A 25,352-nucleotide genomic window follows, 5' to 3' on the forward strand; every position below is an offset into this window, starting at 1 on the left:
TCATGGTTCCAAGGAGCCATATTCTTTTAGTTCGATTTTATGGTCTTTAAAGGGAAACAGACATCGGGCTCACCACGCTAAATTCAATAAACAGGGATGCAGTGCGGGTGAACTGGATTACAACGAGGCATCGCTTACCCAGATCCGCAGGCCGGTTTCGGAGATACCTGTTTTATTAACCGGCATTGCAAATCTGGAAATGGCCGGCTTTGTGTAATGGAGGAGGGACCCAGCATACCTAACTTCCCAGTCTCGATCCCCTCTACCCCTTCACCCATGTGAGTGCGAGGTGTGTGGGCATATCGGTACAGAGGAAATTGAGGTAAGGATGCTGGGAATACCAGGTCCCAACTCTATTTAGCGAAGCCGGCCATTTCCAAATTAGGAATGCTGCCTAATATTACGGGTAGTTCGGGTGGTCCCTTTAAAGTGGACCTGTCAGCAAGAAAACAGCAGTGTATTTAAGCACATGGCTTGATAAAGAAAGTCATCAGGATTCCATGCATACCTTTTAATTTTATTTTAATAACCCTCTCCTTTGGCAAGATAGGAGCCTTTTTGTTTATATGCAAATAAGGCTCAAGTGCCTCGGAGGCGTTCACCAGCACAGCAAGAGCCCAGGTCCAGCCAATGTCTTCTTTATCTAGAGTCTGTCAGTTAAACACAGTAGGTGGATGTAAGTGGGCTAGTGTAATAAAGAGGACTGGTCTTAACTGGGCTCTTACTGTGCAGGAGGACGCCCCCTGGGCACTCCAGTCTCATTTATATATTATCAGAAAGATTTTCTCACCAAGGGCAGAGAACAACAGAAACAAAGTTATGTCCGATTAATGATGACCAACCCTATCCAGCATGGTCTTATTTACACCCATGTTTTACTGCTGACAGTTCAACTTTAAGCACTGTTACTTCAAATAAAGCTTACCATATAATCCTAAGCATGCATACAGTACAATTAATGTGATAAAAGTGACAGATTACATTTATACTAAAATCGCTTATCACTAATAGCAACAGTACCTTTTACAACTAATGGGAACATATAACAAACAGGAGCTAAGCCACTTGAAAATGACAACTTCCTTATTTCTCTATAAACACGAATATAAGCTAACACCTTCTTTTACAGATGTAAGAAAAATCGGCAAATTACTTTAATTTTATTTCACAGACTGCTCCTATGTAAAACTTTGAGTAAATTTGTATATACTTTGCTTTATTTACCTGGGACTCATCTGAACTTATACAAAGATCCAGATTTATCAATATACATGAGAGAAAAAAGAAATTGGAGTGATTACCCAATAACAACCATTCACGGCTCAAGATATGAAAGCTGAGCTGTGATTGGTTGTTATGGGCAGATTTTTTATTTTATTCTGGATGTACATGTAAATCACATATACAATTCTACTGATTTCAGGTAGCCATCCACTGAAGCCAGCTGTTGGCTGAATGTGTTTCAATACCTTTGAGATCAGCTTATCTCCCTGAGAACAAAAGGATCCAGCAGTTGAAAATAAGGCAGCCATACACATTAGACAGAAGACCAGCCAAAATCAGTTGGTTTGTCCTGTCTAATGTGTATGCCCAACTTTAGGTTATGTTGACATCAGTGTTAGAAGTTCTGTTAGCGAGCTCTGTTTGCCGACTCCACTAAAATGACAAGTCAGGTTTTTTTCTTTGCTAAAATAATGCAAAATAAAGGGCATCTAATGGAATCCTGAAGGACTCAAAATAAATGGGACCTGACGAGATCCATTTTCACAACTCCACCCCAGACCTGTTAGCAGTGTATGTGGAACTCCCTAACATGACGTGAACATAGCCTAAAGTGTAAATTTTACATTTGAAGAAAACGTTTCCTTTTTCTGACTATTCACACACAGATTATCTTTACAGAGAAGCTGACAGCTATTTGAATAGCTGTAAAAAGAGGGGTTACATATTTAGGTAAGGTATCTGCAGAGTTATGCCCGTTAGTGCTCTCCAGCAAGCAATGGAGGCAGAAGCTGGCTCACCCAGCTCCACAGTCTCATCCGTATTTACTACCCAGCCCAACACCTTACTATTATTACATTTTTTCATGTTTGATTTTACGTTGTTGAGATTTTAATTGGTGGCATTTATACTTTAAAAGCTTAAAAAAGTTAATAACAACTTAAATTTAAAAGGAAAGAAAAACTATGAGCCCATTCACACCAAGTAGAATTTCGCTCTGGAATTCTGCTTGGAAAATACAGGGCAGCAGCCTCCCATTGTTCTCAAAAAAGATTCTGCTTCACCATTCACACTACGGAAATTCCGGACCCCAGACTCGCCGAAAGAATGAACATGTTTGGCGTGTGGCTGTTCTTTCTTGCACAAAGCCGGGACCCTGCATAAAACCATTAAAGGAAATCTGTCATCAGAATCACCCGCACTAAACCTGTTACACAGGCTTGTAGTGCGGGTGATCCTGATTAAAACGCTTCTTACCTGGTTAAAAATGGTTCAGCGGTTCTTCAGATATCTGTATTTTTAGTTTTCTGTTATTCCCTGGCTTGGGACTGAGTGGGAGGTGTTATCATCTGGGACTCGGCCACACGTCATTCTAGCTGGGCGGAGCTGCCGTCCGGCTCATGAATATTCATGAACTTATCCTCCTGGTCTAATTCTTCTTTCTCGGTCTGTTTGTGAATAAATACACCCTCTGTCCCTCCCTTCCTCCCACCCCCGGCTTTTCACTTATGCAGCCCGTCTTCTTACTTGTATAGGGCCGCAGCTTGAGTGAAGTCGGGGGGAGAACGCCGCTTCCGGGTCTACGGAACGCGGCGCATGCGCGGCCCTCCACACCAGACCGAGAAAGAACAATTAGACCAGGAGGATAAGTTCATGAATATTCATGAGCCGGGCGGCAGCTCCGCCCAGCTAGAATGACGTGTGGCCGAGTCCCAGATGATAACACCTCCCACTGAGTCCCAAGCCAGGGAATAACAGAGAACTAAAAATATAGATATCTTAAGAACCGCTGAACCATTTTTAACCAGGTATGGAGCGTTTTAATCAGGATCACCCGCACTACAAGCCTGTGTAACAGGTTTAGTGCGGGTGATTCTGATGACAGATTACCTTTAAGTTCCTCAGTCACAAACTGTGCTTGAGCTGTATCAGTGTTTAATTAGAAACATGTTCCTGTACCCTTTTGTGTGATCCATTATTGTATAATTGTTGGGCTAGTACAATATTGTATGTTTAGAGGACAGATGTCTTGTAGGAGGGGTCCATGGGCCCCTCCAGCTGTGGTAGGGATTCAGTTCCTATTAATTGTTTTTAAATTGTGTGTATGCCTTTATTAACTGAATGTTGTTATTAAATACAAATGAAATGTGGTGCCTTCATTGGTGTTAGTTATTTCCTCCTTTTTTGTTATCTATATACTGGTATCACCTTTCACTGTACTGCTTTTCTGTACTGAGAAGAAAAGTATTATTATGAAATGAACTGTACTGAACATAAAGTCTCCGCTTAGTCTTAGTCCAAGTGTCCAGAATTAAAACTGTAAGATTTTATGATTATTTTAAAATATAGAAAGGAAAATGAAAAATCAGAAAAAACATATTTTTTAAAGTCCCTTGCATTGCTCTCCGTCATATATTATGTTGACTTGGATCAAGGAACAATTTTCACTACCTGAAACAAACGTAATATTTCTCATAATCAAGCTCCATCATTAATCTCTCTAATCTCCCCTCCCATATACAGCAACTACCAAAAGCAGCGTTATCAGTATTATCTTTAACAGCGTTATCCATCTTTAAAAAAATAAGTTTTAAAGGCCCTAAATGCATTAAAAGAAAAAACTGTTACAGTTACTCAATTTCAATGCTGATCCCCCCTTCTGCCTCTGGTCTACATTCTGGTCTTGCTTTAGGAGCTGAGGTCATGTGACCACCGCACATGACCTCGGCTCCTGTTAGTTTTAATAAATAAACTTCCAAAACTGTGTAGTTATTTTATACATTTAGATATATTTCTATATGACATAAAATGCATAGGAATCTGTAAAAGTATAATGTAACTATAAGTATGAAGGAGAAAGGGGAGTGTACTAAAACTTAACTTTAATAAATATGCAGTTAAGAAACATATATATAGTGCAAGATCAATTAAAGTTGACAAGGGATCCTGATAATGATCCCATGCCAAATGACGCAGGATATACTCACAGTTAAGAATTATATTAAATTCAACTGTCTGAGATACACCTAAAAATGACCCCATCTGACTTGTAACAGTAATATCATAGGCCAATAGGTGACATATCCGATTCCCTGCCCACTGTCCCCGGAACCGGATATGTCGTCAGACGCCGCGACTCCTCCACATGTGCGCCGGCAGCCGTTAGCATCAGACGGCTCCCCACCACTGTGGGCGCGCACAGGGAGAAACAGACAGGACATCGGACATGTAAGTGGACCGTCCTTTCTTTCTACAGGCACTGCTCCTAGATTGAATCATGAGCTGATAGTGCATTGTATTTTTTGTGCTTTGTTTGCAGGAACCTCCGGATGTTTTCCTGAATATTATTTCTTTGCAGGACAATTGAGTAACTTATACTGTCACTGGGGTTGCAACTGTATCTGCAACCTCATGCTGGATACTGCTTTTTCATTATAACTATATGTGAATGTATGCGATCTTATGTATCTGTGCACGCAACTTCAAACAGCCCTGATGAGGTCACCGGTGTGAGTTGACCGAAACGCGTTGGACAGGGCATAGTACAGAAAATGACGCTTATTGACCTATGATATTAAAGTTACAAGTCGGATGGGGTCATTTTTATGTGTATCTCAGACAGTTAAATTTAATTTAATTCTTAACTGTGTGTATATTCTGCATCATTTGGCATGGGATCATTATCAGGATCCCTTGTCAACTTTAATTGATCTTGCACTATATATATGTTTCTTAATTGCATATTTATTTAAAGTTAAGTTTTAGTACACTCCCCTTTCCCCTTCATACTTATTAATTCTTGGGAGTCTGTGTGGCCTTAGTTGGTAGACACTTTATATCTCTACAGCATCACTATAATATAACTATAGGCAGAAGCTGAAAATAAAATATAGAATATAACTAAAATGGTTGAAGTATGAAAAATATTTTGCACCTTTTGTGATTGTTGCTTCTTGCTGCTACTGGTTACACAAATGTGAATTATACTCTCGCACTTAGCCACCATCACAGGACTGCTGCACCTGGGTGGTGTACATTGAAGTCGCACATTGCTCCAACACTGTCAGCTCAGTGTAGGAACGTTTTGGCCAACTGGGAAAGGAGATTCTCATGCTGCGCTTACTGAGGGCAGCACACCCTGATGACAGATTCCAATATCATAGTTTCTCCAATCACGACAATAGGTGCAGCTTCTCATCTTTAACCACAGTCGCCCTTCCACATGTAGTCTCACAACCACAAGCAGGTGATCATGAAAATAAAGCGTAGTTACAGCTATAATGTCAGTTTTTGTCAGGGTGCAGGAATGAAAAGGAAATGTAAAGCAAAGTATTTACAAAGTTATGTTTAGAGATATTCTTTATAGATTTTTATAACGGGAAACTTTAGAATGTTGCTCAAATGGTGATATTTGTTTAAAAGTTTTACATTTTTTTTTTTTTTATTAATCATTGTGGTCATAAAAGATAAAATACGACTATTGCCTCCATTTTTGAAATGTTAAAGACGTTCACCATCTAAATTTATTTTGTATGTTAAATGCATGTTGGATCCAGCTGAAACTGTTAAGCCAGCTGTTAGGGAAATCAAGATACATGATACCTTTTATATATCTGTCAGTGCTTCCATAACATATCATGCTTTTATTCTCTGGTGCCAAGTGTTAAGGAGGTGTTCCCAAGCCTTAAAGTGCTGACTACATATCTTATCTCTACCCCTCCTTGATGGACAGTCAGCTGGAAGCCGAGTCCTGTTTTCTAATCTTGCACCTGCGCACAATTTGTATGCATAGCGCAGAGACAAGATTTGGGAAGGGAGGGAGAGCAGGGAGATGTTTTAGCCCTCAGCACTTTAGAGGCAATCTGACACCTCTATGACCCTTAGCACTGAAGAATAAAATCATTTTCTTCTACATTATGGAAGCAAAGACTGACATATGAATGTACTATGTGTCTCCTTGTCCTATAAGTGTCAGCAGTTCGAAATGTGAATCGCAGCTGACAGGCTCCCTTTACATTTAGTGGTAAACAGAGTTATAAATACTAAGTTCAGTAGTAATCCAGCCTTTAGAGGGGTATTCCAGGAAATTTGTTTATATATATATATATATATATATATATATATATATATATATATATATATATATATATCAACTGGCTCCAGGAAGTTAAACAGATTTGTAAATTACTTCTATTAAAAAATATTAATCCTTCCAATAATTATCAGCTGCTGGAGTGGATTGTTCTTTTCTGTCTGACAATAGTGCTCTCTGCTGACATCTCTGTCTGTATCAGGAACTGCACAGAGTAGAAGAGGTTTGCTATGGGGATTTGCTTCTACTCTGGGCAGTTCCCGAGACAGGTGTCATCAGCGAGCAATTAGACAGAAAAGAACAACTCAACTTCATCAGCTCATAAGTACTAAAAGGATTAATAGAAGTCATTTAGAAATCTGTTTAACTTTCTAGAGCCAGTTGATATAAAGAAAAAAGTTTTTTTCCTGGATAACCCCTTTAAGTGAACTACTGAACAGTACAAGGTAGACTGACTTCTAAAGATATGCTGCTCAACAAATCAATTGGCATTAGTATTTTCTATCCCTGACTGCTATATCAATCAGGCTTTTCTACAAATAAATTTCATGAAAGTCAGGGCAGAACCCTGAAGCTATGTTTTAGATGATGTAACAGCAACAAGCCTTATAAACATGACATAACACCAACAAGTAACACTAAAGAGATGAGGGCAAAAATAAAAATTAACACATCTAAGAAGATGTATAACATTTTTAAGAAATCAATATTTTTTTTTATTCTTCTACTTACAGCATCAGCTTCTGCCTTCTCTTTGGACACTCTCCCCCCAGCAACCACCGACTCCAATGTATTGACCCAGCGCTGCTTATCAGGAAAACTAGGTGCCAACAAGTAAAGAGTGCGTCCCGGCCAGCAAGTAGTGTGTGGGTGAGACTCCACCTTCATCACATATGGCACATCTATCAGTGCATTGAACAGAACAACTGTTACATTATGCAGGCAGGTGTATGAATCATTTATAACAGGTAAACATATTATGTCAACAACAATGTTTAGTTTATCTAGGCCTATAGCTAGTCATAGAAGCTTGAAGAAATGCCCCCCTGGGCTACATGTACATATACCCATAAGAAGATTTTAGAAATTATATTTTTTTAAGCTTTTTTTTTTTTTTTTTTGAGCTTTGGAAATTCAGAACAGAAAGGAGAACCCGAACACAAATAATAAAATCCATGTCCAGTTACATGTATTTACTGTAACAACTGCAGTTTCCCCTGATTCCTCTACAAATGTTCCGCACAGGTCATACATTACATTGTCTGATTAAGTTGTTTAAAAGACAAAACTACCCGCATTGCAAGTACATGAACAAAACTGGAAATTGTGTTTGCTTAACTTTGACCACAACAATTAACGTATATACCGAATACTAATGAAATAACAGAAAAATTGCTGCACATTTCAAAACCTCATAATAGTAGTCACCATAATTTACATAACACAGGAAAGATATTGAGAAGTTGACTTCACCTGATTTAGCAGTATTTACTAGTTCTGTGGATCCCACAGCTCCATGAACCGTTACATCACCATCAGGAAGGCAAAGTTCAAACTCATCTATAGGTCGCTGGCCCCCTGTTGATAATACCAATAGTAAAAATAAAAACATTATAAAGTATTAAAAAAAACAGACATATAAGTAGGTAAAGGGGAAACTGTTTCACCCGCACTAACCTGTTGGTACAGGTGTGTAGTGTCAGTGACACTGATGATAACGATACTTACCTGTCTACGATCCATAGTCCCGTTATCATCCTTGTTCGGTCAGCAGGCTTGGCGCACGGGAGGAGCTTCAGGAGCACCCTGACATCACTGCTGCTGCTTCCACCAGCCCCCTTGCAGTTAGATCCAGCGAATAGGCAACACTGGTGATGCCAGGTGCTGCTGAAGCTCCGCCCGTGTACCAAGTCTGTTGCTTGAATGAGGAAGGTAACGGACCAGCCGTACTATGGATTGCAAACAGGTAAGTATCATCAGTGACAGTCGCATTACCCGCCTGTACCAACAGGTTAGGCCTCTTTCACACTATGAAATTGTTCCGTTTAGGAACTTCCATCAGAAGTTCCGTCACTATATCGGGGAAAACCTGTCGTTACAAAACCCCTGACAGACGTGACTAAATCGCATTGCAGCCTATGGGGTTTTGTAACTGCCCATTTGCACCCGTATATGCCCGTAATTCATTACGGACGTTATACAGTGACGGGACATCGAGGCGGAAAAATTACTGCATGCAGTCATTTTTCCGCCACGATGTCCCGTCACTATATAATGTCCGTAAGGAATTGCGGGCATATAGGGGTGCAAACGGGCAGTTACAAAACCCCATAAGCTGCAATGCGATTTAGTCACGGCTGTCAGGGGTTTTGTAACGGCAGGTTCTCCCCGATATAGTGACAGAACTTCTGATGGAAGTTCCTAAACTGAACTATTTCTTAGTGTGAAAGAGGCCTTAGTGTGGGTAAAACGGATGACAGCTTCCTTTTAATCTGATACGCTATCCACTGTATAGGAGATAAGTGTTTGATTGTGGGGCTTATTTATTATTGAAAGTGATGTCAGCCAAGCAAATGTTCGGTGCACAGATATCTATAGTGTGCATTGCCAATCTTAAAGGGGTTATCCAGCATTAGATGAACAGAGCTGATTTCTTAGAAAGAAAAAAAAGCACCACATCTGTCCTCAGGCTGTTTGCAGCATTACAACTTGGATCTATTCATTTTAATGGAACTCAGGCTAAATTTACACAGCCGTTGTGCTCTGACTTGATCAGAGTCCATTTGTCTCTCTCCCCCCCTGAACGGGTCAGAGCACAATTGACACCGTTGAGTCCCGACAGGTGCCACTTACTTCAATGGGGTCTGTCGCATGTACTTTTACAGTGGTTAAGCGAAGAAGCAAAATAGGACATGCACTATTTTTTTCTCCCCTCAACTCCCATCCTTCTGACGGACTGCTCAACAAAGCTCCCTTTACCGAAGCACCACGGACATGTGAACGAGCCCTTAGCGGCAATACTACACACAACCTAAGAATAGTTGTGACCCTGTTATTTTAAGAAATAAGCTTTTTTCTTCTAATCCTGGATAACCCCCTTAAATTATACGAAATCAAAATGTTATTGTTTTTTTTAAGGAAAAAACATAAGTGAAACAAAGATTACCTTCTTTTACTTCATTATCGTAGATTAGTATCTTTGATCCCTCCAGCACAATGTATTTTCTGTCCCATCCTTGTTGCCCACGTTTGTTGTTTCTAAAAACAAGTTACAAACACAGATGAAGAAAATGATAAGCCATCAAGTAAAATAAATAGCTAGGAAATAAAAAGCACTCCAAAAATGTGGATAGCATTTATTCTATCTTTCCATATTTCAGGCTTGAAAAAGGCTGCTTGTATGCAGCTGAAACGTTGCCATGATGCTTAAGATGGAATAAATGCTATCCATGTTTTCCACTATTTCTTTGGCGTGATGCAGTATTATTTTGGGTATATCAAGCTTGGAGTCCTGTGACCTGGGATCCCCTACTGATTGCACCCACTCTCAAGCCGACTAATCGGTGTACTGCTACCTTCTTTTTTGTCTAGAAAATAAAGAAAATAGATAGCAATTCCCAAACATAAATGGGGAGATTTATCAAATTCTGTGCAGAGGAAAAGTTGACTAGTTTCCCATAGCAACCAATCAAACCTTTTCAGAGTCCTTTTTAAAAATAATTAAGCAATCTGATCTTTTTTATGGGCAACTGTTCTAACCTTTCCTTTGCATTCATACACAATAACTTAAAGTTATTGGGTAAAAGAGGTGAAAATGCTGTCTTGTCCCTGCAGCTATTGCCTGTGTGTCTCTCTATAGAGATAAAATACAGGAAGTGTGGGCACTGCATGGGCGCACAACAGGGCTCAGGGGTGATACATCTGAGGCCTAAAGTGGTTATTTACATTGCAGAGGTTCTGTCGTGCAATGTTCACATTTAAGGCCTAACTTAGAAATGCCTATGCAAGTGACTTTACGACCCATTTTTGGAAAATTTACCCGAACAGGTGGTATCAGAGGTATTATGTCAAGAAGTAGTTTTTTTTTGGGGGGGGTTTAAAATTTGGAAGACAATATACAGTAGACAGGTACTTTGGGGTAAAATAAGCAAAAATGAAAAAGAAGTAAAATAAAAATTATAAATTTAAAACTCCGTAGATGTATGGTATGCCTTGAAGCAATCTTTGATGCAGAGGCCTGGATAATAAGGCCAGGTGTCGCTTTGAAAGATAGTGTCTGTCTTTATCCCCATCTTGCAACACACTTTTCAGGGGCTCCACCTGGACAGTGTTAGTCCAGTACGATCTGGATGCCTCAGGCCTGCTCCTTTCTGGTTGCCAAAGATCAGGGCCTTGATGATAATCTCCTGGAACTGAAGTAATGTCACAGTGTTGCCAGTGCTTCGGAATGGTACAAAAGCATTGTACATTGCCATCTAGACCATGTCCACTGCTGCGTTTTTGGACCATGCCTAGATTTTTTTGCATGGTGCCATATGGTTTCAGGACTTGATCTGAGAGGTCAATTCCTCCCATATACAGATTGTAGTCCACAATACAGTCAGGTTTGAGGACCGTTGTCGTGGTACCTTGCACAGGAACAGGGGTGCTGCCGTTATGGTGAATTACGGTCAGCATAAGGACCTCCGTGTTGTCTTTATATCTGATCAAAAACAGGTTCTCACTAGTAAGGGCCATGCTCTCACTCTTGAGGATTGAGGTGGTGATGGAATATGTCGGGAGGCTTGATTTTTCTGCACAAAGCAACAAGCTGCAGTGGCTTTAGGTATGTTGCATAAGCAACATACTATGTCCTCATATCTGCTGCAGTGACAGAGAGATAATAAAAGTATAAAAAAATAAATAAAACTAAGTAAAAATGTAAAATGAAAAGATTTGTAAAATGTGCCGGATCACTGCACAGTTAAGGACGATGATTAGAGACATACAGGCCGAACGTTCTGGTGCCTTAAAGTCCAGGCTCTGGGGGCATACATTTACGCCTGATGTCCTGTAGGAGTTAATGGGAAACCCACTAACCTACCCACCGAAGGGGGGACATTATTATAGTTTGTGTTGAGAAGGGTGTTGGAAAAATGCAGAGTCTAGGATGTTTGTCCTAAAGGTGCTGGAAAGATTAGTTCTGGCTAAAAGAAGTAGTTTACGATATATTATTTACCGTATTTACATGTAGTTTAACCCCTTAGGGACTGTGTCACTTTATGCATTAATAACTCTGGGATGCTTTTACTTATCATACAGATTCTTAGATATTTTTTTTTCCGCAACATATTCTACTTTATTGTGAAAAGAAGAAAATACAGAAGCCAGCACTCACCATTCAGAGGTCACTTTATTGTAGGATACGGTGCATCAATAAAACATCAGTGGGCAGGGTGAAGAGGGTCGGGGTCTCGGGACAGCACTGTTTTGCACGTCACCTGCGCTTCCACAAGCAGAGGTATCGGCTAGTGGAAGCGCAAGTTTAAAAAAAAAAAAAAAAAAAAAAAAAAAAAAAGCACCTGCCTAAACCCCCAAAACACGCTGATCAGTGATAAATCCCGATCAGTGTTCAGGGCAGGCTGCACACAGGGGTAAGGTCCCTCCACACAGCACGGACCTGCTGCTGGTGGCACGGACTGCAAACTCCCCCAAAAAAGGTGCTAAAGTAACAAAAAGAAAAAAACTAATCCCTAACAAGCTCCTGCAAACCAGAAAAAATGCTGATCAGCAGTGGGGTGGGCAATTCGCTAACAGTTGCCAGATGCTCTTTTATAGTGAAGAGGTCCAGCTACAGAGTTAGCGATAAAAAAAATCTGTGCCCCAAAAAAGGTTGGGGGCAGACTGCAGCACCCCTATAGGGCCACACAGCAGAAGGTGCTGCGGACCAGACCCTCAGACACCTAAGGTGGATACACTGCAGGGAAAAAATATTTATTTGTTTTCTTTTCTTTTTTTTATTTTACTCCTAACAGTTGTCCCTGCCTAATCTAAAACTGTACCTATACACTAAAGAGCCTGATGCCACAGGATGGCAAAGGATGGCACTTGATTTTACACCAGAGGGGAGATGGCAGCACGGGGCACAGTCTTGCTCACCAGCACACGTAGTGTGGGTGAGCAGAGAGGGGCAACGTGCTGTTAACCCTCCCCTCTCTGCCAGTGATTGGTCGATCGTTGCGACCGACCAATCACTGCGGTCCTGGGGGTGGCATTACTGCTATGACAGAGCTACGTACAGAGGGTGATTGGTGGTGTCTCATACACCCCTGATCATCCTGCTTTTCCAGGTCATCGGGTCACCGGAGACCCGAATGTCCCGTAAACACCGCGATTCGTTGGTCTGAACTGACGACATGGGGGGGGGGAGTTTGAGGGTTCTCAGGAACCCCCTATGCGACGCTACGGTATGCCCGCTAAACGATTTCAGAAGGCGTTCCGTTTACCACCTGTCGAGCGGCCGGGTCTCTTCGTTTTTATGTAAGTGCATCTCTCTTTTGCAGCTCTCAGACATCTGAAGTCTATCAAATGGGGCTCTTATGTTAAGCGCCACCCCAATATATATATATATATATATATATATATATAAAACACCTCATATCCCAAACGTAATATACCGTAGTTATGGTATGGGAGAAAACCAGACCAAACTGCTTTATAACTGTACCTGAAAATTATAAAAAAAAAAAAAAAAAGAGGCAATGACACAATGAGATCAACTCCCAGAGTGAATTAATAGTGAACATTCTCTGTTAGATTGTAAAATACTAATTTGTTTCAGGACATTACAATCTGCTAAAGAAATTGACAAACCTTGGGATCTTCATCCAGCCCTCCAGGCGAACCGAGCCAATCACTTCCTTCACCTGCATCCCTGGGGAATTCATCTTCTCTCTACAAAAGGCTTCAGTGAAATGTGTAGCATATTCTGCGGGGAGGCCACATGTAGCTGGGAGGCAGGAGGAACACTTTGGGTGACACATGACCTGACATTCTTATAGAAAAAAGAGATGGATGTTAACAATGCTACACAAAAATTAACTAGTGTGTCTACAAACCCTTACCAATGTTTCATGTGTTATGGTTATATAAGATCTATAAATTGTTCTTACCTAAACACTTTGCTCCTTGGCGCCCAAAGTGCACAGTGTCCAGGCATACAGAGCATTTGGCTGCTCTCATGGTAAGACCAACGTTAAATCTGTGAGGAATATTATGATGCATCCTCTCTTTAAGGCGGCGACTGAACTCTGCAGAAACCAAAATATATTATAATTTTTTATGCAAAAGTGCAGTAAATCAAGCAAAGATAACTCTGAAAAATAAAAGAAGTGACTGTCATCATATGCAGTTACTGGCACATTCATTCCAAACATTCTCACCTTCAGGGGCAGAGGATTCTTTTCTACGGCTGGACTGAGGAGCTAGCAAGCTGACAGCATTTGGTTGATGTTCTGGAGACCTTACCAATGCAGACATAATAATCTGCTGCCTTGCTGTACCAGGTGTAGATGGAAGAGGATGATCAACCACTTTCAGATGGGCAGCTGCAGAATAGGTTGAAACACAAACAGGTATCAGAGGATATACTTGTCATACATATATAGACAGTGACCAACAGGTACACCTCTCTAGATATTAAGGAGGGTTGATCAACATCTGTACAGAGCTTCAATGCTTAAAGCAGGCTGGTCAGCAGGTTTTTAGCATATCAAGTAAGGACATACCCCTAGTAACCTGTCCCCTCCAGTGCCGATTTTTTAGAGTTTAAAATATATTCAATTATAGACTATGGAGCCCACTGGGCATTACCTTGGCTGCTAGAGCTAGTGGCTGTCAATCGCGGATTAGAGGAGGTGACCAGGACAATGAGGGGAGTGACAAACTGGTAAAGCCGCAAAACTCAGCTAGGTACCAGCAGCCGAGGGGAATGCCCAGTAGGCTCCAAAGTCTAATTTGTATCTCTTTTTAAACTTTGATATCTCGGCACTGGAGTGGTAAATTAACTAATGAGAGGCACATTATGCACAGATTCAGTGTCAAAAGCCCTATATAGACATGCCCTTACTTTTTACAATAAACACCTGTAGATAAGTCCACTTTTAAGTAAGTTTCCATTTCCCAGAAAGAACAAAAACACATATAACCAACACATATAACCTTAAGGGTATGTTCACACATTATAGAGACACGTATTTTATGAGAGAATCAGAGACAAAAAGCCAAGGTTAAAAAATGTGTTGAACTATGGATACACATGATCACTGGTATGTCAATCAATGCACAAATCTCCACTATTCCCCTCTCCAGGCCTCTTAGATATGATAAATACCTCTTAATTCTTCAGACCTCAGGTTGGACTTTAACTGTTCAATCCATTTAGTTTCTGGAAAATAAGTTGATGCCAGAGGAGTCTGCTATTGGCTTTCTCCCCTGTCCCCATGGGGAACACATGCAGGCTTGGCAAAGTCAAGTGTGTGTATGTAAGGGGGATCAAAAGAGATAGATGTTGGCCAAAAGAGCATTCAGTCAACATCTATTTTATGTGTATGAGCAGCTTAATGTTTCCATTTCAGCGGCTATCTTGGTTTAACTAGACTGCTGGACAAAGCCTGCTAGGCGAAACGAGTTGCAGGTGTGATGGGTAACTGGGGCAATACCACTTTTGGTTGCAATATTCTCTGCATGCTCTTTTTGTACTTGTACTCACCTATATGTACCTGTACGTATATGGTTTGTTTACATATGCTGATATATATATATTTGGTGCACTATTCACTTTATGTAGTACAACAGCGGTTATATGGTCTTATGGGATACAACGAAGTATATGAGTGTTTCTAATGCCTTATGTATATATGTTCATCCATGATTCCAGCCACTATTATAATATGCACTTTTATACCTTTTTGCACTTTTGAACTGTCATTCAGTATATGCATGCTATACAGGGCCCTTTATCTGTGTGCCCGTAGAGTATTATCCCCCTCCCCAGTACCCATATTTTCTTTCTATGCCCATTGCTGTATGTGTAATTTTATGTACTATTACTGAATTAATAAAATGAAATGTTTTTACTTAACTTTTTGGTCTATATAGGGGTTTTGTTTCTTTCTTTTTTGGTACTACATTGTCTTTTTTTTTTAAACTTAATTTTTATTGATCAGTTTTTTGACAAAAAAAAAAAAAAAGGTTTACAAAAAAACAAAAAGAAGAGCCATCTCACACAGGAGAGGCAGTAGGAATAACATATCCTTTCGATTACATTGTGAGGTAAATGAAGCTTGTAAAGAAAACAACATAAAAAATTACAACCTTCGCTTTACAAGGTATTAAGTAATGATTACAATCGCAGGCTCCACGGGACTATGAATGTAGAGCAAAAGTAGTATAGGCATAGTAAAAGAAAATGCTTCAGTAAGGAAGACCCGTTACAGTTGGACCAAATTGTGTTTGCTATGCATCCAGACATCCCATCTATATATGAAATAGGACAGTCTGTCTTCTGCGATTTTATACTCGTGCCAGCAATTGTTATTGATTCCAGCTATCACTTCCGTCAAGGTGGGTATTTTCGGGGAATTCCAGTTTTGAGCTATTTTCAATCTGACCACCAATAAAGTATGTAGTATGATAGTTCTATGATGATGGGAGTAGAGGTTGAGGTTAATATTAAGGATTGCTAGCGAACTAAATAAGATGATTGGGAAACCACATATTTGTGACAGAAGTTTGCCTATTTTTCTCCAAAAAAGCAATAGTTTCGGGAAGTACCACCAGATGTGGGAGAGAGTACCCTCCTCTGCGCATCGCCAGCATGAACTAGGAGTTTCAGAAAATTTAGCTAGTCTCTGGGGGGTGAGGTATCATCTGTATAGGAGTATTTTGTGTTCTCCAAGTGATTGATACACCGGGATAATGGAAGGACTACTGAATGAGCAACGGACCATTGCTGTTCAGTAAAATGCATACCCAATTCCTCTTCCCATTTGATTTTGTATGGATCAGATATGGAGGTATAAGAATCAATTAAAATAGAGTAACAAAAGGAGATACCTTTGGGTTCTACATTGTCTTATACCACTTGGCCATATGTGTATACATAAGAATACATACTTAGCTTGAACTTACTAAATAGGCGATTATTTTAAACTAGACATTGTAAAAGACAACAGAAATCCTTCTTATCAATGAGGAATGACCAAACTTACCTTCCTCCCTGGCAGACCTCAATTCTATTCTTGTTTTTTGTAGTGCTTCCTCAAGTTCCGCTGTCCGCGCCTTCTCTTTCTCCAGCGCTACCTTTAACTCATTGTACTGTAAAGGAACTTGTGATGTCTGATTGGGGTCATCTCTGCGCCTGCCAAATAGACCCTGCAACATAGCCCAACTATTTTTGTTAAAATGCTTTAAGCTCATAAAAAATACACAATAGAGGTGTATGCAAATAGTATTTTCTCACCTTTTTCTTCTTAGATGGTTGATCCATTTTTGCTTGCAAGAAGTCAATAAGTTTAGTTTGCTGAGAAATGGTCCCTTCCATCTTTACTTTTTCATGAGAGTAGAGAGCCTAAAAGATAAATACTACATGTCTTCCTCTGGTGTACTGGCCAACCTGATACCTTAGAGTTATATCACAAAATGCCTACCTGCATGTTCTCCAGCTGATATTCTAAATCACTTCTCTCTGTTTTTAGTAAATCTGCTCGATCTAATGCTTCCTGCAGTCCTTGAGTCAAACGAAAGATGTGATTCTTTTGAAGGTCCATTTGCTGCTGAAGTTTAGCTTGCTGTTTATATAAAACAGGACACTTCAGTGGTCTAAATACATAACTTTAAAGCACACTCTACAGATGATGCAAGGCATTTATCATAATGGTAAATATACATAACTATATTTGGCTATTTTCCAACTGGGAAACTTCCAGGCGTATTAGCTAAACTTAATGGAGTAGAGTAGGCTGTTGCGATATTTCACAAAATCGTACAGCAGAAAAAATGTATACTGTATGGTACTTTTTTTTTTGTTTTGTTTTTTAACATGGGAATGTGTGTGTGAGGGATGTCACAAAGTGCCATCTGTCATAATCATACGTCAGAGAAGGTATATGTTGGGGAATTATTCAAACATATATCTTCAACAAACACCGCACAACGCAGTGTGAAAAGAGCCTTTGTGTCCAGTTACGAATACATAAATAAAGTGGACATGGAAAGATGTACTACAAGCTGTGGAAAAGGTGTCGGCTGTCCATGTTTTCTGCAAATTGTGAATAGTCTTATTACACATATGTCATAACATGTTTTGAGGGCAATGTTACAGAGTAATAGAGGCTGATATGCTGAGATACCTCATACCTCTTCTAGAAGTCGTTGCTTCAGTTCACGTTCAGTTTCAAGTTTCTGTTGCAAGCTGCGTGCATTCATTTCCAGCATTGCGTGTTTCTTCTCCAGATCATTTAGCTGTAGAATGGATGAAATACTTAAAGCAAGTCTCCAGTCAGGAGCTCAAAAATGATATGCAAGTTAGTGGAATATTACTAATATTTATTATCCTCCGCTCTTGCTTTTTGCCTGCCTTTTAGCTCATCTATATTAGGGTTAAAGTGCATTTGGGGAGTCTGAGGTAGTCTAAAACACCTCCTGTTTCATCACTGGTTCAAGCTGCTGCTCATTTTCTACCCTTGCTGCCTAACTGCCTCAGATTGGCTGCAGTGTGTGTCTTAAATTCTTCAAGAAGTGCACAGACAGATTTCTACTACTGTGAGGTTGTAATTATTATACAGTACAGACACTAAATTACTAGTGAGAAAAAAGGAGATTTTTGTTTACTTACCTTAAAATCTCTTTCTCCAAGGATCCATTGGGGGACACAGACCGTGGGTGTATGCTGCTATCTCTAGGAGGTGTGACACTATGGTAATAAAAAAAAGTCAGCTCCTCCTAGCAGGATATATCCGCCTTCAGGCTCTTTGCTAATCAGTTTAAGCTTAGTGTCTGAAGGAGGTGGACATGGGCTGGAATTCTCCAGACCAGGTCTTCTGATTTTTTATTTTCCTAGTATAGGGACGTGTTAGTTTTTTATTCCCTTTTCTTTTCTGTTTTCAGGTGGGGACTCAGGGACTCCAGTTCCCTGTTTCCCCATTGCGAGTAAGGGGGCACAGACATTGCGTATATGCGTTGTTCACCCCCCCTCGCCAACGGTCAGCGCCTGGGTTGGTACCTCATGGGTACGGGTCCCCCTATTTCCCTGCTTGCCTCGCTCGCGCATTGCAGCCAGGCGTGATGCAGGTAACTAAAGCTGACTGAAGACTTCACTGAAGACTCCATTAGGTAAGTTCTTCTGACTGAGGTAAGTACTTGCCCCCTTTTCTACATAGGTACGGACATGCAACCTCTGGAGACCCCTGATTTTGGCCCACCTTTCAGGTTATGGGGCTGGCTTATACAGGGGCTGCACTTTTATTCTGGGGGAGCAGTGGAATCTGAGGGGGCCTGTAATATACGGGGCACATCACTTTATGTGTGTGTGTGTTTAGTGCGACTATGTCCACAGCGCCTTATATGCGGCTGTCACCCGCGGCGCTGTTACGGGCCAGGCGCTCTCCGCGCCGGCTTGCTTTCACTTTGCCGGCAGCTCCTTATACGCGGCTGACAGCCGCGATGCTGGTTCGGGCCGGGCGCTTTCAGCGCCAGCTTACTTTCACTTTCTCTGGCAGTCTCTGCCGGCGTTTAGGCCGCACGCTCTATTCCTCCGAGCGCATATGCGGCTGACATGTGCGCTCAGGACAAGGAGCGGGCGCCATTGCAGTTCTTCTCGACCGGTCTATAGCTCCACCCACAGGGCTGGGAGCTCTCAGAGGCGCGAAGCAGCCTCCAATCAGCGCCGTGGGCACGATTTTCAGTAAGAAGGGGTCATTTAATTAGTGCCTTGCTTCAGGCACTCTAGCTGCACGGAGCGAGTTCTCCTCACTGCAGCTGACAGGGGACACAGACTAGGGTGAGAAAGTTCCTGTCTTTTTCCACATTATGTCCGTACCCAGAGCTGTTCCTCCCTCTAAACAGAAACCTGGAACTTCAGGGACTTATTTTGTCTGTAAGCACTGTAATACCAAGATGTCTGGCTCTGCTGAGCCCACTTGCCCTGCCTGCTCCACTGCTCCCCCAGACCCCTTGGTACCCCCCTGATGCCCTTTCGGTCCCAATGGGTTCAGCCGCTGCACCAGCCTGGGTTTCTTCCCTGACCCAGTATATGGCTGACTTGACCCAAATCTCCCGTTCGGTGGCTGAGGCCTCCCGGGAAGTGGTGTCCGCCTTGAAGGGGTCTTCCCTGCGCAGGACCTCAGAGGGCCCGCTCCTCGTCTTCACATACTTCACGCTCTCCCAAGCGTACTAGGGGTGCCTCTTCTGACTCTTCCATTGAGTCTTCAGATAGACGTGAGCATTCCCCTCGTGGGTCCCGCCCCCCGTCATCTGGGCACAAACGTCGCTACTCCAGAGGACGTTCTTGGAGTCGCCGCTCTTCCACGCCAGAGCTGCGTACCCGGTCAGGGTCGCCCCCCTCCAGGACTGCCTCTACTCATTCACATTCCCCTGGTGAACTGGTGGACGAGGCTTCCGAGCCGGCATCTGACAGAGGATCGCTCGGACTCAGTTGCAACGGTGAACTAATTGGTGACAGCCATAAGAGACACCTTTCACTTAGAGAACCCAGGATCTCTCGGGCGGTCCCTGAAAACACCTCCCCAGCCTGACAGACAGGCAGGGATGGACAGGAAGGGACACCCCAGAAAAAAAATGTGGGGGAAAACGAAGCCACCATAGAAAGGACCAAAAAGACTGACGAGAGAGAACAATCTTGTGGCCGAGAGACAATGGAGACCTATCACACCGGAAGAAAATCACCAGTTGAAGAGGTCGGTGATGAAACTGGGCAAATGGCACGGCCTCCACGGCCGCCGCCAATCGACCCAGGACATCCATGCAAAAGCGAATGGAAACTGGAGCAGGGTGCCAAAGGCATCAGACTCTTGAAAGAGTCGGCGGAGTTGAAAGCGGGCAGAGGCCGCATCGAACTGGAGCCCCAGGAGAGCGGTTGGGCTTGTCCCAAATGACCATCCAACCGAAGTGAGACAAGGTCTGGAGGTTGAGACTAAGACTCTCCAGGATCTGGGTCCTGCTGGAGCTCAGATCAGGAGGTAGTCCAAATAAGGAATCACGGAAACAACTGTTGTCCGCAAAAAAAGGCTATCACAGGCGCCAGGACTTTGGTAAAGGTCCACGGAGAAGTGGCCAGACCGAAATGGATAGCCACAATAGAAAATGACCGTCCGGAACTGCAGAGCAGCGGGAAACAATGAGATGTGGAGGCAGGCATACTGATGTCCACCGAGGAACAAAAACTCCCCCTGAACCATGGACGCCAGCACTGAACAGAGAGACTCCATTCGCGATGGGAACACAAAATACTGGCTGAGATACTCGAGAACCAAGACTGGGCGAACAGAAACGCCTTTCTTGGAGACCACAGAGAGGTTGGAATAAACCTCAAAAACGTTCCCCTGAAGCTGCATGTCCAGGCATCCCGGCGGTAAGAGGCGACCCAACCACCCGAGAGAGGTCGACGGGTGGGGGGGACCCTTCAGGCCGAGGAAGGCCTACGGGTGCCTGATGGGGTCGCCAAACGGCCGGAACGGATAGCCGACCTCCGGGAGGAATGGGATCGGAAAGAGGAACCCTCTTCCCATGAAGGCGCCTGGCTGGACCCTTTGTTGGTACCAAAGGTTCGCAGAACCAGAAGGAGGACTTACGACGGAAGCGGTTCTGTGAGTCTTACCAGGGGTAATAAAGAACTCTTTTTTCACCCGTCGCCTCACTTCTTGAAGGTGGCATCCGCATTCCAGGCTTAAAGCCGCATGCAGGGATCGTGGCTACCAGGTAGCTTGTGGCAGCACAGTGGCTGCACATGGAAGCAGAACACAGAAAAAAAAAAAACACATTGTAAAGGTAAACTGCAGGGTCTCTTTTTTATTCTTGGGCCAGTGAAATACCGTTAAACTAATATGTCTTATAATAAGTGTAATGCATTAGAGCAATTATGTAATAGATTAACCTCTTAAGGACCCGGCCATTTTACTCCTTAGGACCCGGCCATTTTTTGAACATCTGACCACTGTCACTTTAAACATTAATAACTCTAGAATGCTTTTAGTTATCATTCTGATTTCGAGACAGTTTTTTCGTGACATATTCTATTTTCTATTTTTCACGGACCAGTTCAGGTTTGAAGTAGATTTGAATGGTCTTCATCTTAGAAATACCCCACAAATGACCCAATTATAAAAACTGCACCCCTGAAAGTATTCAAAATGACATTCAGTCAGCGTTTTAACCCTTTAGGTGTTTCACAGGAATAGCAGCAAAGTGAAGGAGAAAATTCACAATCTTCATTTTTTACACTCGCATGTTCTTGTAGACCCAATTTTCGAATTTTTACAAGGGGTAAAAGGAGAAAATGTATACTTATATTTGTAGTCCAATGTAGCACATACCTCATATGTCTATGTAAAGTGTTCGGCGGACGCAGTAGAGGGCTCAGAAGCGAAGGAGCGACAAGGGGATTTTGGAGAGTATGTTTTTCTGAAATGGTTTTTGGGGGGCATGTTGCATTTAGGAAGCCCCTATGGTTGCCAGAACAGCAAAAAAAAAAAAAAAAACACATGCCATACCATTTTGAAAACAAGACCCCTTGAGGAACGTAACAAGGAATTAAGTGAGCCTTAATACCCTACAGGTGTTTCACGACTTTTGCATATGTAAAAAAAAATTAAAAAATGTCAATAAAATGTGTTTCCCCCAAATTTCACATTTTTGCAAAGGTTAATAGCAGAAAATACCCCCCAACATTTGTAACCCCATCTCTTCTGAGTATGGAGGTACCCCATAAGTTGACCTGAAGTGCACTACGGGCGAACTACAATGCTCAGAAGAGAAGGAGTCATATTTGGCTTTTTGAGAGTAAATTTTGCTCGGGGGGCATGTCGCATTTAGGAAGCCCCAATGGTGCCAGGACAGCAAAAAAAAAAAAAGCACATGGCATACCATTTTGGAAACTAGACCCCTTGAGGAACGTAACAAGGGGTACAGTGAGCATTTACCCCCCACTGGTGTCTGTCAGATCTTTGGAACAGTGGGCTGTACAACATTTTTCATTTTCACAGCCCACTATTCCAAAGATCTGTCAGACATCAGTGGGGTGTAAATTCTCACTGCACATGGGGTCACATGTGTTTTTTTTTTTTTTTTTTTGCGTTTGTCAAAACCGCTGTAAGAATCAGCCACCCCTGTGCAAATCACCTCAAATGTACATGGTGCACTCTCCCTTCCGGGCCTTGTTGTGCGCCCCCAGAGCACTTTGCGCCCACATATGGGGTATCTCCATAGTCGGGAGAAATTGCATTACAAGTTTTGGGGTGCTTTTTCCCCCTTTTACCTCTTGTCAAAATGAAAAGTATTTTAGGCAATTTCTCCCGAGTACGGAGATACCCCATATATGGCCCTAAACTGTTGCCTTGAAATACGACAGGGCTCCAAAGTGAGAGAGCGCCATGCGCATTTGAGGTCTGAATTAGGGATTTGCATAGTGGTGGACATAGGGGTATTCTACGGCAGTGATATCCAAACAAGGTGCCTCCAGCTGTTGCAAAACTCCCAGCATGCTTGGACAGTCAACGGCTGTCCAGCAATACTGGGAGTTGCTTTGCAACAGCTGGAGGCTCCATTTTGGAAACAGTGGCGTACCAGACGTTTTTCATTTTTATTGGGGAGGGGGGCTGTGTAGGGGTATGTGTATATGTAGTGTTTTTTACTTTTTATTTTATTTTGTGTTAGTGTAGTGTAGTGTAGTTTTTTTAGGGTACAGTCACACGGGCGGGGGATTACATCGAGTTTCCCGCTGCGAGTTTGAGCTGCCGCGCAAAATTTGCTGCATTGCAAACTTGCAGCCTGATACTCACTGTAAGCCCCCGGCCCATGTGAATGCACCCTGTACATTGGGGGGGGGGGGGGGGGGGACCTCCAGCTGTTGCAAAGCTACAGCTCCCAGCATGCACAGTCTGTCAGTGCATGCTGGTAGTTATAGTTTTGCAACAGCTGGAGGCACACGGGTTGGGAAACAATGTGTTAGGAAACAGACAGTGTTTCCCAACCAGTGTGCCTCCAGTTGTTGCAAAACCACAACTCCCAAACATTCTCAGGCATGCTGGAAGTAGTAGTTCGGCAACATCTTTAGAGCCAGATGTTGCCGAACTACAACTCCCAGCATGCTTGGAGTTGTAGTTTTGCAACATCTGGAGGAATACAGTTTGCAGACCACTAATGCAGTGGTTCCCAATCTGTGCCCTCCCAGATGTTGCAATACTACAACTCCCAGTAAGCCAAAACTGTCCAGGCATGCTGGGAGTTGTAGTTCTGCAACATCTGAAGGGCCAGATGTTACATAACTACAACTCCCAGCATGCCTGGACAGTAAGGGCATGCTGAGGATGTGTAGTTTTGCAACATCTGGAAGGGCACAGTGGTCTCCAAACTGTGGACCTCTAGATGTTGCAAAACTGCAACTCCCAGCATGCCCAGACGCCAAGGGCTGTCTGGGCATGCTGGGAGTTGTAGTGTAAGGGGACCAGATGGAGCAGTCCAGATCGCTTCACAGTCCAGATCGCTTCCCGCGAAGATCCACTCACCTGCCGCCGCTGCCGCCTTCTCCGCCACCGGGATCCGGGTCTTCAGGGACGAGGTAAGTACCGGGGCCGGGCCCCAGCACTCCCCCGTCCCCCGCCGCGTCCTCCGGTTTTCCTTCCGTCCTCCCTGGACTTCCAGGGGCCGGGCAGGGCGGGAGGAAGTAACCGCCCCCCCCCCCTTGCGAATCAGACATGGCCCCCCTCGGCGTTTGCCCTGGATGCCTGCTGAAGGATTTCAGCAAGCATTCGCTTCCGATCTCTGCCCGGCGTGCGGCAGGGACCGGAAAACGCCAGGGCGTATGGATATGCCCTGGGTCCTTAAGGCCCAGGGTGTGAGGGCGTAGCCATACGCCCTGGGTCTTTACGAGGTTAAAATGAAACTTTTAAATGAAAAAATGCAACATGAGATTGCAGTTTAATTTTTCAGGCTTTATAATATTTTCTGAATTTTTAGTATCTAAGAAAGGTAAAATGAACCTGCAGCATCCAAGATCTGAATCAAGTCTATATGGGATTTTAACTCTGACTCTGACCATAGCTGTAGAGAATTCCTGAAGTCTACTTCTTGAATGGTACTTACAATGATCCCCTATCCACAGAATAGGAAGTTTACATGACAACAAACTTCATACTGTACTCCTAATTTCAGCCTAATAACATAGCCTAAAGATGGAACCCTATATTAACCCGTTAATGACCACAGACATATATTATCAAAGTTGATCGCGGGACAGCCTTACCATGCTCCTCGCTGTCCCATCGGCATTTGATTGCTCCAAACCTGAGATCCAGACTTAAAGGGTAGCTCCCACCATCCTATTTTTTTTTTTCTGTCCCTGCCTATTGCCAATCTATCCCTAACCCCCTTCCTGCTTTTAATTTTTCTTTTTATTATATTAAAAATAACTTTTTGTCTGCCTGGTAGTGTGCTCACTACCAGGCAGACTTCCCCAGCAGACACCACGTCACTGATGCCTGCTGGGGACAACACTTCCGCCCAGGGTGCCTCCAGCTGTTTCACCACTACAACTCCCAGCTTGCCCTGACATCTATTGGCTGTCTGGACATGCTGGGAGTTGTAGTAGTGAAACAGCTGGAGGCACCCTGTGTAGATAAACTATAAGTTAGTGCCATGCGGCGCTACGGAGCTAGCCCGTTCCCTCTGTCAAACCCCCATTCCCCGTTCCCTCCATCACAACCCCCCCGCCCTGCATACCCCCATCCCTCTGTTCTGATACCTGCAGGGTCCGGCAGCGGGCGTG

The 25,352-nt window shown here is 42.9% G+C and overlaps 1 protein-coding gene across 6 annotated transcripts in view; it reads right to left on the reverse strand.

Moving 5' to 3' along the window:
• CIT (citron rho-interacting serine/threonine kinase) overlaps window positions 1-25,352 on the reverse strand; it is a 174,613-nt gene that overhangs the window by 21,961 nt on the left and 127,300 nt on the right. For all 6 annotated transcript variants that reach the window (XM_056529852.1, XM_056529823.1, XM_056529836.1 and 3 more), the window contains 10 exons: window positions 17,711-17,815; window positions 17,002-17,142; window positions 16,815-16,922; window positions 16,564-16,726; window positions 13,735-13,899; window positions 13,465-13,602; window positions 13,166-13,346; window positions 9,480-9,571; window positions 7,787-7,891; window positions 7,046-7,215 (listed from right to left, as the gene is read on the reverse strand). In XM_056529852.1, coding sequence (XP_056385827.1) covers window positions 7,046-7,215; window positions 7,787-7,891; window positions 9,480-9,571; window positions 13,166-13,346; window positions 13,465-13,602; window positions 13,735-13,899; window positions 16,564-16,726; window positions 16,815-16,922; window positions 17,002-17,142; window positions 17,711-17,815 — 1,368 coding nt within the window. The remainder of the gene's footprint in view (window positions 1-7,045; window positions 7,216-7,786; window positions 7,892-9,479; window positions 9,572-13,165; window positions 13,347-13,464; window positions 13,603-13,734; window positions 13,900-16,563; window positions 16,727-16,814; window positions 16,923-17,001; window positions 17,143-17,710; window positions 17,816-25,352) is intronic.

The sequence above is a fragment of the Hyla sarda genome, chromosome 1 (assembly GCF_029499605.1).
Source record: "Hyla sarda isolate aHylSar1 chromosome 1, aHylSar1.hap1, whole genome shotgun sequence".
NCBI classification, from domain to species: Eukaryota; Metazoa; Chordata; class Amphibia; order Anura; family Hylidae; genus Hyla; species Hyla sarda.